The 10,065-nt window shown below is 60.6% G+C and overlaps 1 protein-coding gene across 1 annotated transcript; it reads left to right on the top strand.

The window, feature by feature from the left end:
* Positions 1-3,721: 3,721 nt before the first annotated feature.
* On the top strand, positions 3,722-7,029 carry SMIM35 (small integral membrane protein 35). Its single transcript, XM_064470963.1, has 4 exons — positions 3,722-3,915; positions 6,240-6,356; positions 6,660-6,693; positions 6,918-7,029. Exons 1-4 carry the CDS (start codon positions 3,900-3,902, stop codon positions 7,021-7,023), a joined length of 273 nt encoding a protein of 90 aa, XP_064327033.1. The 5' UTR covers positions 3,722-3,899; the 3' UTR covers positions 7,024-7,029.
* Positions 7,030-10,065: the final 3,036 nt, after the last annotated feature.

A 10,065-nucleotide genomic window follows, 5' to 3' on the forward strand; every position in this document is an offset into this window, starting at 1 on the left:
CCAGCTCTGACGTGGACTTCTGCCTGCAGAAACCTGGCAAATATCCTCCAGTGTGGGACACAGGGAGGCGGTGGGTGCCCCGATGCCCAGGGAGCCCGGGCTGGCGATGCTCCCACCACCCCTGAGCCTGTGCTCCTCTGCCCACACTGTACTAACACTGGGGCAGTACCGCCCAAGCACTCCTTAAAACCCACAACAGGAGTTGTGCAACAGGAATTATGATTTGTATTGTAATATAACACCGGTCTATCAGCAGCACCAACACCTGCAATAATCTCCTGAGCATCTGCCACTGAAGGGTGACTCACCTGCAGAGCTGCTGCCACAAAATACCTTATCAGGAGTGAGCTGACTGACAGAGCAGGATTTTTCCTGCTCCTTTACTGATGATAAGAGGAACCACAGCTGTCCCGTTCTTTGTCCGTCTCTTCCGTGTTGCACCAGGTGGTTTTTAAACAAAGTTTTAGTAGGTGGAGGAGGAAAGGAGAAGAGTTTATGCGTGAGGTTACCAGGCCATTACATGCCCCTGTCTGTCAGGTCACTCGGTCTGTGTGTCCCTGCAGAGCCCCAGGTTGCGGCTGGCTCCTGGCAGAACCAGAGTTAGAAGATAAAAGGAAAGCGAGCGGGTGCCCGTGGCAGGTTAGTGTTGGGGTTGCCACGCAGGCTGGGGGCGCGGGCAGACGCCCGGCTGTGTGGGAGTCGCTGGTGTCCGGGGCAGGCTGTATGAAGTGGTCGCTCCCTGGTGGGAGCGGGGTGCCCGGTCCCTGCCCAGCGGGTGTAACAGCAGGTACCCTGGGAAGCTGAGCCGTGCAGAGGTTTGAGCGTGGCCCTCAAGACTCCCTTACCTGCCCTCTGGGACAAACCTCCCTCCCTCTGCCTGGCTTTTGTCCCTGTTGTGGTATGGCAGCGCTGTGAGCGTGCTGACTGCCGGTTCCTACGCCACTGGGATGCTCCTGGGTGATTTATGGAGATTTACAGAGGCCTACTATGCAGGCAGATGTGCTGGGCTTGGTGCTGAGGCTGTGGCTGCAAGTGGGGCACCGTGGTGAGCTCAGGGATGCCTGTGCCCTTCTCCTGCACCACCCCTGTCCCTTTGTGGAGCAGCTGCCCTGTGTTGGTTGAGCTCATTGACGTTGCACAAGACGGGGCTGGCAGGGCTGGGTGGGGAGAGGGGCTCTTACAGCCCCTGAGCTCTGTTTTGAGGAAGTGCTGTGCCTGTAGGCAGGTGCTCAGAGCGCTTGTGAAGCTGTGCGTGTCTCTGGTGCAAACCTGGGCTACGCGCCCAGGAATAATCGCTCTGGGATGAAGAGTGGCTTGCTTTAGCCTGCTGCTGGGCAGGATGGGCATTTAGGTTTAGGCGTGCAGGAGACACTTGCTCCAGCTGGGCAAAGGCCAGCGCAGGGAGTGGGATGGGGTCAGGGAGTCTGCGGGCTCCAGTTGGCCCTGTTGGCAGCTGTCTGGAAAGCCTGGCCTTGTGCAGACTCGTGCTGGAAGTGGTGGGTGTGCAGGATTTGCTGAGCAGCTAATTACCCTCACCTCCTTCTGGAATCAAGCTTTCGCAGCGGTCAGGGAGAGCTGCTGCTGCCAGGTGTGTGCACTGTGCCAGTGGGGAGACTGTGGCGTGTCCTGGGCATGCAGCTCCTCGGCCAGGGAGCCCTGCAGTCCCTGTGCCAGCTCACCCCTGCCACAGCAGGGACCCTGCCCGCTCTGGGGACAGCAGGCAGCATAACCCGGTAGCCTGGCCAGGCATCCTGGCATCTGTCAGTGGCTCTGCAGGTAAGGGACATCCTCCCTGCACTCACCGGTGGGGATCCAGCCCCCTCGGGAGGCGTGGAGACCTCATCAGGCTGCAGTCTCAGCTCCTGCCCACGTGGTCCATGCGATGCCCAGAGACCGTGGGATGGAGGGTGGGCAGCAGCATCTGGCAGGTGCAGCCACGCACTTTGTGCAGGAGGGTGCCCAGCACTACTACGGGAGCTTTCAGCTCACAAATGGGTTTAAGGGGCTGTGCACAGCAGCGGGGAGCTGGGGAGAGACATTGTGTCCCTGATGTGCCACATTAGGTCCTGGCCGAGGCAGCACAGGCAAGTGGCTGTGTGGGCACCTGATGCAGTGTGACATGCAGCCTGGTGGAGCGAGCTCTCCTGTCCAGCCTGAGCATGCCTGTCCCTTGTCAGGGAACAAACTGCGGCTTAAAAGCAAAAGCAGCTCAAGAGCTGGGCGCTGCTGGGCCAGCAGGGATCAGGCGGAGGCTCTGGAGTGAGCTCAGCCCCATCATCCAGCACCACCTGCGCAGCTGCAGCCCTGTGCTGTGCCACAGAGACCCCCCTGGGGTGTGGGCTGCTTTCCCAGATCATCCCAGTGCCAGCCCCACACACCCCATGGTGGGTTCTCTCATGGAAGGGAGAGCAGGCTGGCAGCATCTGTGGGGTGGGAGGTGGCATGCTGGGGAGTGGCTCTTCCTCCTTTGAGGTTAAGCGAAGGCTTGGAGGAAGCAGCTGAGGTTTGCAGATGTTATGTCATGGCTCCGCGCGCCTTCGGGGCTTTGCTTCCTGGAGTACGTCTGTTTCCAGCCCGTCACCCTTCCCTGGCCTGTCATGTGCACGCAGAGCCCTGGCATGACGCAGGCTTCCAGGCACCTTGGCTCCGTCTAGGGTCAGGCAGGGGCCAGGCAGGGCTGGCCCGGGGCTCTGCGCAGCCACCAGCCTCCCAGAGCCACATGGGCATGCCTCCTGCCCCTTTCCTCTGTGCTGCCCAGCGAGGAGCAGCCGTGGCCTCTTCGTCCAAGCCAAGCGCTGCCAGGGCCTTGGGATCTGCAATGTGCATCATCCCCCCTGCATCGCACCAGCTCTGCACCCCACCCTTCCTTGGCCAGCATCTCCATGTGTCCCAGACATCAGCCCTGGGTCTTGGTGCCAAGATATTCGCTCCTGGGGAGGGCTGCATAGAGGCTTGGCTCCTGCCCTGGCTGCCTGCACTGGGGCACAGCATAGTCAGAGGGTGTGCCTGGCAAAGTGTGCACAAAGAGGAGGTTTCTGGGGTGAGGGTTTTTGCCCCTGGCTGTCTGATTTCCAAGCTCTTGACGGTTATCCCTGTTTGCTACCTTCCACCTGCAGCCACAGGAGACGGTTTCCCCCTCTTTCTGCAAGCAGGCGGTGATTGCCACCTAACCCTGTGGCTCAGGGCTTTGAGAAGACAATCTAATACACCTGTAAGTGCATCGTACCGGGAGGTGTCTGTGGCTGGGGGCAGCAGGTGGGAGATGCCTTGTTACCCTGGGGTCTTGCTCTCCCCTGGGTGCCCTCACACTGCACAGGGCCGTAACCTTGCTGGGCATCCCCAAACACCCAAGCCCAGGCTTGTTGTAGGGCCCTGCCACCCTCCTGGCCACTGTCCTTTGCCAGGAGGTGGCAGTCAGAGGATACAGCTGCTCGGGTACCTTGTCAAGGCTGGACACCCTTGTGTCCAGGGTGTCCTTGCCCCCTGGGCTCCCAGCACTACCAGTTCAGCCTCTGCCAGGGTGCCCGTCCCTGCCAGCAGCAGGAGGGCAGGGCTGCCTGCATGGGCAGGCATCGTGCCTACCCTGTGCAGGTAGGGAGGCTGGGCTGGGCTAAGAGCAGCCATCCTGGGCTGGGGCACGGGTGATGTACCGGCCATCACATGAGGAGTGATGTCTGCTGGAGCTCCTCTGCTTTCTCCCCTGGGAACCAGTTGAACCGGCGGGCAAGGAGCGGTGCCTGGTCTCGCTGTGGCACGGGCGGTGAGGCAGCTGTGTCACCGGGAGAGGAGGGGACAGGCGGGACGTGCCAGGCTCCAGTGCACACCAGGCTCTCCTGCAGCAGTTCCCGGTCTGGGCTAGCCGTGAGCAGTTCCTGCGGCACAGCGCTGGGCGCCAGGAGATGGACCCCCGGGCAGGTGAGTAGGTGGCATTTTCTCTCCTTATGGAGCAGAGATGGGGATGTGTATGGCACAGGTGGTGGCTGGGCAACCTTCCCCTCTGCTGCCTGGGGAGCTGGGGCTCAGGGCTAAGCTGCTGCTCTGGCTCTGCCTCGAGCAGTGCTGCTCGGAGGCGTCTCGCTGGGGTGCAAGGACATCTGCTCCTGCGGGTGATGGGGCAGAGAGTGCCTCCCATGCACAGCACAGGACCGGGGCTGGGCATGAAGCTGTCATCCTCCCACCAGTGGTAGGCGTGGGGAGAGGGCAGTTTCGGCAGCAGGCTGATTCAGGGAGGCTATTGCACCATGCTCCTCCTGTCCCACAGCTCCTGCTGCGTGAGTCACTCCTGCAGCAGACTCCCTGACCTCACCCACACCGGCCCATGCTGGGGACTGGGGTCCTGGGGCTCCCAGCGCATCCCCCGCCCAGCAGAGGCAGGGCAGTTGCCCACGTCTCCTGCCTCCTGAGACCTGCCATGAGGGCCCAGCAGAAAGGAAGGGCAGGCTGGTCCTGCTCGTCTGCCGTGCAGCTGGGAGCTGGCAGCGCAGCGCTCTGCGGCTCCCCGGCTCCTTGCTGGGTCCCATGAGGTAGAGCAAGTGCTGTGGGTTGCAGGACAGCCTGGGACCTTGCTCACTATGTAAACACTGTGACCACAGGGGAAATGGTCTCACTCCACTGGCATCTGTCTAAATTTAGCTGCTGTTAGGTCACCCTTTTCCGCTGACTCCTGATGGTGTAAGGCACAGCACCCTGTCCCTGTGCTTGCCCCAAGCCCTCCACACAGGCAGGGGAGTGCTGTGGGGCTGCCCGTGTGCTGGGGCAGTGGCCAAACCCTGCCGTCCCCTCCCGGGCACAGCTCCCAGAGCAGCCCCCAGAGCTGTGCCCACCACCTCCTGCCTGTGTTTTGCGAATGGGCCACACTGGGACTGACTGGGCAGCTTACTGGTCAAGGAGACCCCGTGGGGATGCTGGGGCGCAGGCGGGTGTGCAAGAGGCTGTGCTGCTTGTGAGTTGGGCTCATGCTGGGGCCCCCTGTGACAGCAGAGAAGGGTGCGGGATGGCGTTTGCCAGGGGTCTGAGAGAACAGGAGCTAGTAGCAGCTGGAGAGGTATGATTTGCAGCCCTGTGCTGTACATGGCATGAGATTTGCTCTGTGCAGTGTGCAACCTTGCTGTCAGTGGAGAAACGGCTGCTAATCAGCTGTGCTGTGCCTGGGCATCTTGGTGTCCCCTTGACAATGCTGTGAGCATTGGCTGGTGCTGGGCTTTGCCACACCCTGTGGTGTAGACAGGAGGGATGAAGAGGGTGCAGAGCTCCCGCAGAGGTCCTGCATGGCCCCGTCATCATCACAGCCCAGCAGGAGGCTGCTTGCCCTGACAAATGCATCCTCTAGAGGGAACTGCCTGTCCAGAAATGGGTCTGCGCAGCTGCACAGGGATGGCTGCAGAGACAGACTGGGGTATGGCACCGCGTGGCTTTGGGAGCACTGGGATAGCCAGCACCAGCGCCACAGCTGTGGCACCTTGCTACTCTTCTGCCTCTTCACTCACACGGGTGCTGCCAGGTCATGGCCAGCAAGATGTAACAGAGCTGCAGGACCCTGCCTGCAGGAGGTGAAACCACCAAGCATCTCCTCAGCCCAAGCCCTGCTCTGCTGCCTCCCTGCTCGACCTGTGCTTTTGCTGCCAAAATTACAGCTGAAGTGCATGGCTAAACCCTGCTGATTGCCAGCAGCTCCTTGTGCAACCAAGACAGATGCTTCACCCCAGACAAGTGTGCATGGGACCAGGAGAGGGGATCCAGGCACCATCAGGGTGGCCAGCTCTGTCTGCAGCACAATGTGATGGGCCCTGGGCACCGATAGAAGCTGCCTGGGGTCTGGGTGAGCTCACGGTGGGGCCAGAAGCGGGAATAGTAGGGGACCCTGCTTATGGAGGACGTGGGCTCCTGTTTACATCCATTCCCTTCCTGTTTAGGCTAAGGGCAGCAGGTCGCCCACACTCCCCTCTGGGATCCGTTCCCAGGTCCCCATCCTGTCCACCAGCTCATCTAGGGACAACGGAGGTAGTGGCTCTGCAGCCAAGATCACCGGTCTCCGTCACAGGGCTCTGGGAGTAGGAAAAATCTGTGCCACAATGCTCAAGAGCCTCCTGGAGCACAGTCCCTGCATGCCATAGGGACAGCACAGGGTGCAGGGATGTATCCCAGCCCCACAGCTGTCCTGCCCCTCGAAGGGGATGGTCAGAACCCCCAGCCTCCTGGAAGCATTTGTCTGCAGAGCACCTTCTCCCTCTGCTTTACAGGGCAAGAGCCCATCAATGTGCTCGGGGTTGTCCTGGGTGTCGGGCTGGCCCTGCTGATCGTGGTGCTTTTTGTCTACACCTTCGTCCGGTGGTACCAGAACGGCCAGTGCTGGCGCCGTGAGTACGGGCAGAGCAGGGGGACGGGTAGCAGCAGGACAGGGAGGGCGCAGAAGGAAAAGGCTGCGGGGCCTGGGGTGCGGGGAGCACGTCTGACATTTGCTGGTCCCTGGGGGTTGGGCAAACCCACATGCAGGGTGGCCCTGGGGCAGGCTGGGGGCATGCAGAGGCCAAGGAGGGGATGACACAGTGGTGTCCTGGTGTGGCTGGCTGTCCTGTCCATCTCCACGCTGCTGCACAGACTTGTGAAGGTGAGTTCATGGCACCACATGGCTCTGACACCTTTCCTTCCTGCCTTCCCAGGGCCTGACTTTGTCTTCAACCTCCACCACACCTGGTGAGTGAAGCCGTCCGGGGATCTGGGGTGGGCTGGGTGCTCCCTTCGCAGGGTGCCAAGGTTTTGCAAACCCTTGCCAGTCCCAAACCCGCTGAGCTCTGCTGTTTGCCCGTGCTGCCTCCCCGGGACAGATGCCCTGGGGATCCCTGGCTGTCTGGGGACAGCCCCCACCCCGTGGGCTGGACGTGGGCAGGCAGCTTTCTGACGTCTCTGCTTTCCCACAGTGGGCTGGGGTCGGTGGCGGTGGAGCTGGTGCCGCCATTCAGCATCAGCGGCTCGCTGAGCGGGGCAGGGAGCGGCTACGTGCCCTTCCACGACCGGCGGCCGTGAGGTGGCAGCCAGGCTGGCCTGCAGGTAGGACATCACCCTGCTCCTCCCTGCCTGGCAGTGGGCGAGCGTGTCCCTTGCCGTGTATGTCCCCCGGCACAGCCCACAGCATCAGCACCGTGCAGCCGCCCTGCGGTGCCTGGGAGCAGCCAGTGCTCGGGGCTGCTGCAGCAGTGCACGTCCCTGCAGGGGAGAGCCCAGGTGCTGGCCATGCGTGCGATGCCCCAGAGCCTCTATGCCTCCTCATAGCCCCTGGTCATCGCAGCTTTCCCTGGGATAGTCCCAAGGTTTTGCCTGCAAAATTCCTCCCCGTGCCTGTGGGCCATCAGGGGCTTTCCCTGGGCTCTGGTTTTGTTTCCCCTATGCGGGCTTTGGCTTGCGTTTCCTTCCCAGCGCCTTGCTGCCTTCAGCCTGGGTCAGGCCATGTGGCTGGGGTGAAGAGGGCTGGGGCAGGAGCCCGTGTGCTCCCTGCACCGCTTCCTCATGCTGCCTCACGCCCACCTTCCAGCAGACACAGAAAGAGCAATCAAAACCAGCCATGGGGGAATTCCTCTGTTCTTGCTTCTTTAAAAAACAGCCCCTGAATATGCTGGATTTCTAGTGAAATTGTAACGGTGCAGTTTCTGTTTGTAAAAGAGCTTCTCCACCTGCTCCTTGCAGCTGCGTTTCTCTTGCTGGCCCTCCCTGTGCATGGGCAGCATGGGAAGGTGCCTGGGGCTGGCTGCCACCCCCATGCTGGTGCACTGGCACAGCCTCCCCTTGCTTGAGATGGAGGAAGAGGGAGCTGACTTAGCCCAGGCTTCCTCAGAATGCATCCTGGAGAGAAACGCCCCCTTCCCCATGGCTCAGAGACACCCCAGCCCTCAGGAGCAGCTGACTGCATGCCCAGGAGACTTTGGACCAGGCTGTTGGTGTACAGGACAGTGGGAGTGCGAGGAACCAGCTAAAAAGGATGGCAGTGAGCCACAGAACTGGATGGCTCGTTTTGTGCAACAGGGGAAAATGCTGTAAGGAAATGAGACTGATTGGGACTTCCCTTCTTGGTCAAATATCTGGACCAATGTGGAAATTTGTCCTTCACGCTGGCAGTGCAAGCTAACACCTCAGAAATCCCCTGTGGGCTTTCGCGTGCCGGCTGCCTTCAACCTGGGCATGGGAACCCACTGTGGAAGTGCCTGGACACAAGAGCAGCCCTGGCAAAGTCCACTGTGGCCCTGGGAGAGGGCCCCTGCCTGGCAGGTGGGGACTGGCAAGGCATGGGGGCTTGGGCTGTTTCTTTCCAAACTCTTTTCTCAGAAGGAAAAGGAAGAGAACCTGGGAGACTGTGTGGCCATGTGTAGGGAAGCCGGTGAGGATGGAGGAGAGACCCCCAGTCTGCTCCCTGGCTTGCAAGGGTGCTGGTGGCCGGCTGCAAGCAGGGGCTGTGGGATCTCCAGGGCTGGGGAAGGGGTTGGGCTGGTCCGGGGTGGCTGTGGGGCACTGCCCAGGGACTGCAAGCTCAGGCTCCGTGGCTTACCACCGCCTTCGTGTGCACGAGACCCTGAGCGCAGGGTGGCTCTGCAGGCAGCTGGGGCGGGTGAAATGGCCGTGCCTTCCCCCTCCCTTGTTCCCCGTGCCCACTGCGCTGCTCCTCACAGCCTTTGTGCAATGCTGGGGGCTTCGCAGCCCTGGTGTTGGAAACGGGTTGGGAACATTTGCGTAGGCAGGTGCTGGGGGAAGAAGGGTGTTTGCACCAGTGCAGCCCCTCGCTGGGGCAGCTGAGGTGCAGTGCTCTGTGCTGCAAGGACGATCGGGAGGAGGAGAGCTGCTTGCAGGAGCCAGAGCCAAACGTCTTCCGTGCATTAGACTGTGACTTAATTCAGGAAAATGTGAGCATCCGGGATTTCCAGAGAGTCCATGCTCTCAGCTATCGGAGCCGAAGTGTGTGGTCTGTAGCTTTCTGGCAAAATCATTTGGGTTTCATTGAAAGGAGAGCCCTGGCTGCTCGTGGAGGGGGGAAAGAAATGCTGCCTCCCCTTGCCTCGGGTGCTGCGCTGGGGCACTGCTGGCTGGAGCCCTTCGCAGCGAGCAGGAACCGGCAGCACCCAGCACTACGCGGGATCCGGCCACAGAGCTTGACGTCAGGAGCATTTAAAAGGAAAAAGAAAGAAAAAAAAAAAGTCGCGCTTAATTTTGATGACTCTGGTTTTCAGAGGAAGTTGAAAAAAAAGAGGCAAAAAAACCCCCAACCCCCAAAATACCCAGAGGCAGAAGAGATGGTGGAACTGTAAAGGCAGGAGGATGCCTGGCAGCAAGCAGGGCTGGCATCGGCAGTGGTGCTGCAGCGGGGTGTTCACCACGGCCAGGAGCTGGGCCCTCGGCGTGACACAGCGTGTATCGTAAGCGCGAGTCGCGCAACGTCAGACTTAAGGAAATGTAGCAATGCATCAGCAGCCCTTCTGACGGCACTGATTCGTGTTTTCACCTGAAAACAAGTACTCCCCAAGATGGGTTTCCACCAACAGTTTTAATGGGACTATCCCACAGTGAAGGTTCTTGGAAACGAAGTGGCTTTTGGAAAAACTTTCTAGTGACCTGGCAGTAGTCAAATGTAACCCACGGTAAGTCATTCCCATCTCATGCTTACGTCCATTCTCACAGAAACTATTCCCCTGCCCCCCGGTTCTGACTTGTTGTGCCCTGCCCTGGGGGTGCTCCTGTCCTTCCCTGGCGTGTGGTCCCCGGGCCGGTGCCGTGCGGGACGCGCCGCATGCCCAGTGCAGCCCCGTGCAATCACCACAGGCTGCCCAGGTCCGTCTCCCTGCTGCTGCTCTGGTGCGTGCTCCCACAACCCAGCGCTTGCCTGGCACAGCTACCCCGGTCTGCAGATGGGCGTGAAGCTCTCAGTGGGCTGGCTTTGTTCTTTTTTTCCAGTTGCGATGTGGAAACACTGTTCCCCGTGTGAGGCAAAGGCATGTTGCGCTTTACTGCAGGGGAAAGTCCGTATCTGAACACGGAAAGCGCAGCTTGACCTTAGAGGATGTACGGGTGAATGGACCAAATAAA

This window comes from Phalacrocorax carbo, chromosome 21, assembly GCF_963921805.1.
Source record: "Phalacrocorax carbo chromosome 21, bPhaCar2.1, whole genome shotgun sequence".
Classification (NCBI taxonomy): domain Eukaryota; kingdom Metazoa; phylum Chordata; class Aves; order Suliformes; family Phalacrocoracidae; genus Phalacrocorax; species Phalacrocorax carbo.

Coding starts and splice junctions, on each gene's coding strand:
- SMIM35 (XM_064470963.1), top strand. Junction 6,357..6,659: donor GAACGGCCAGTGCTGGCGCC/GTGAGTACGGGC, acceptor CTGCCTTCCCAG/GGCCTGACTTTGTCTTCAAC. Junction 6,694..6,917: donor TTCAACCTCCACCACACCTG/GTGAGTGAAGCC, acceptor GCTTTCCCACAG/TGGGCTGGGGTCGGTGGCGG.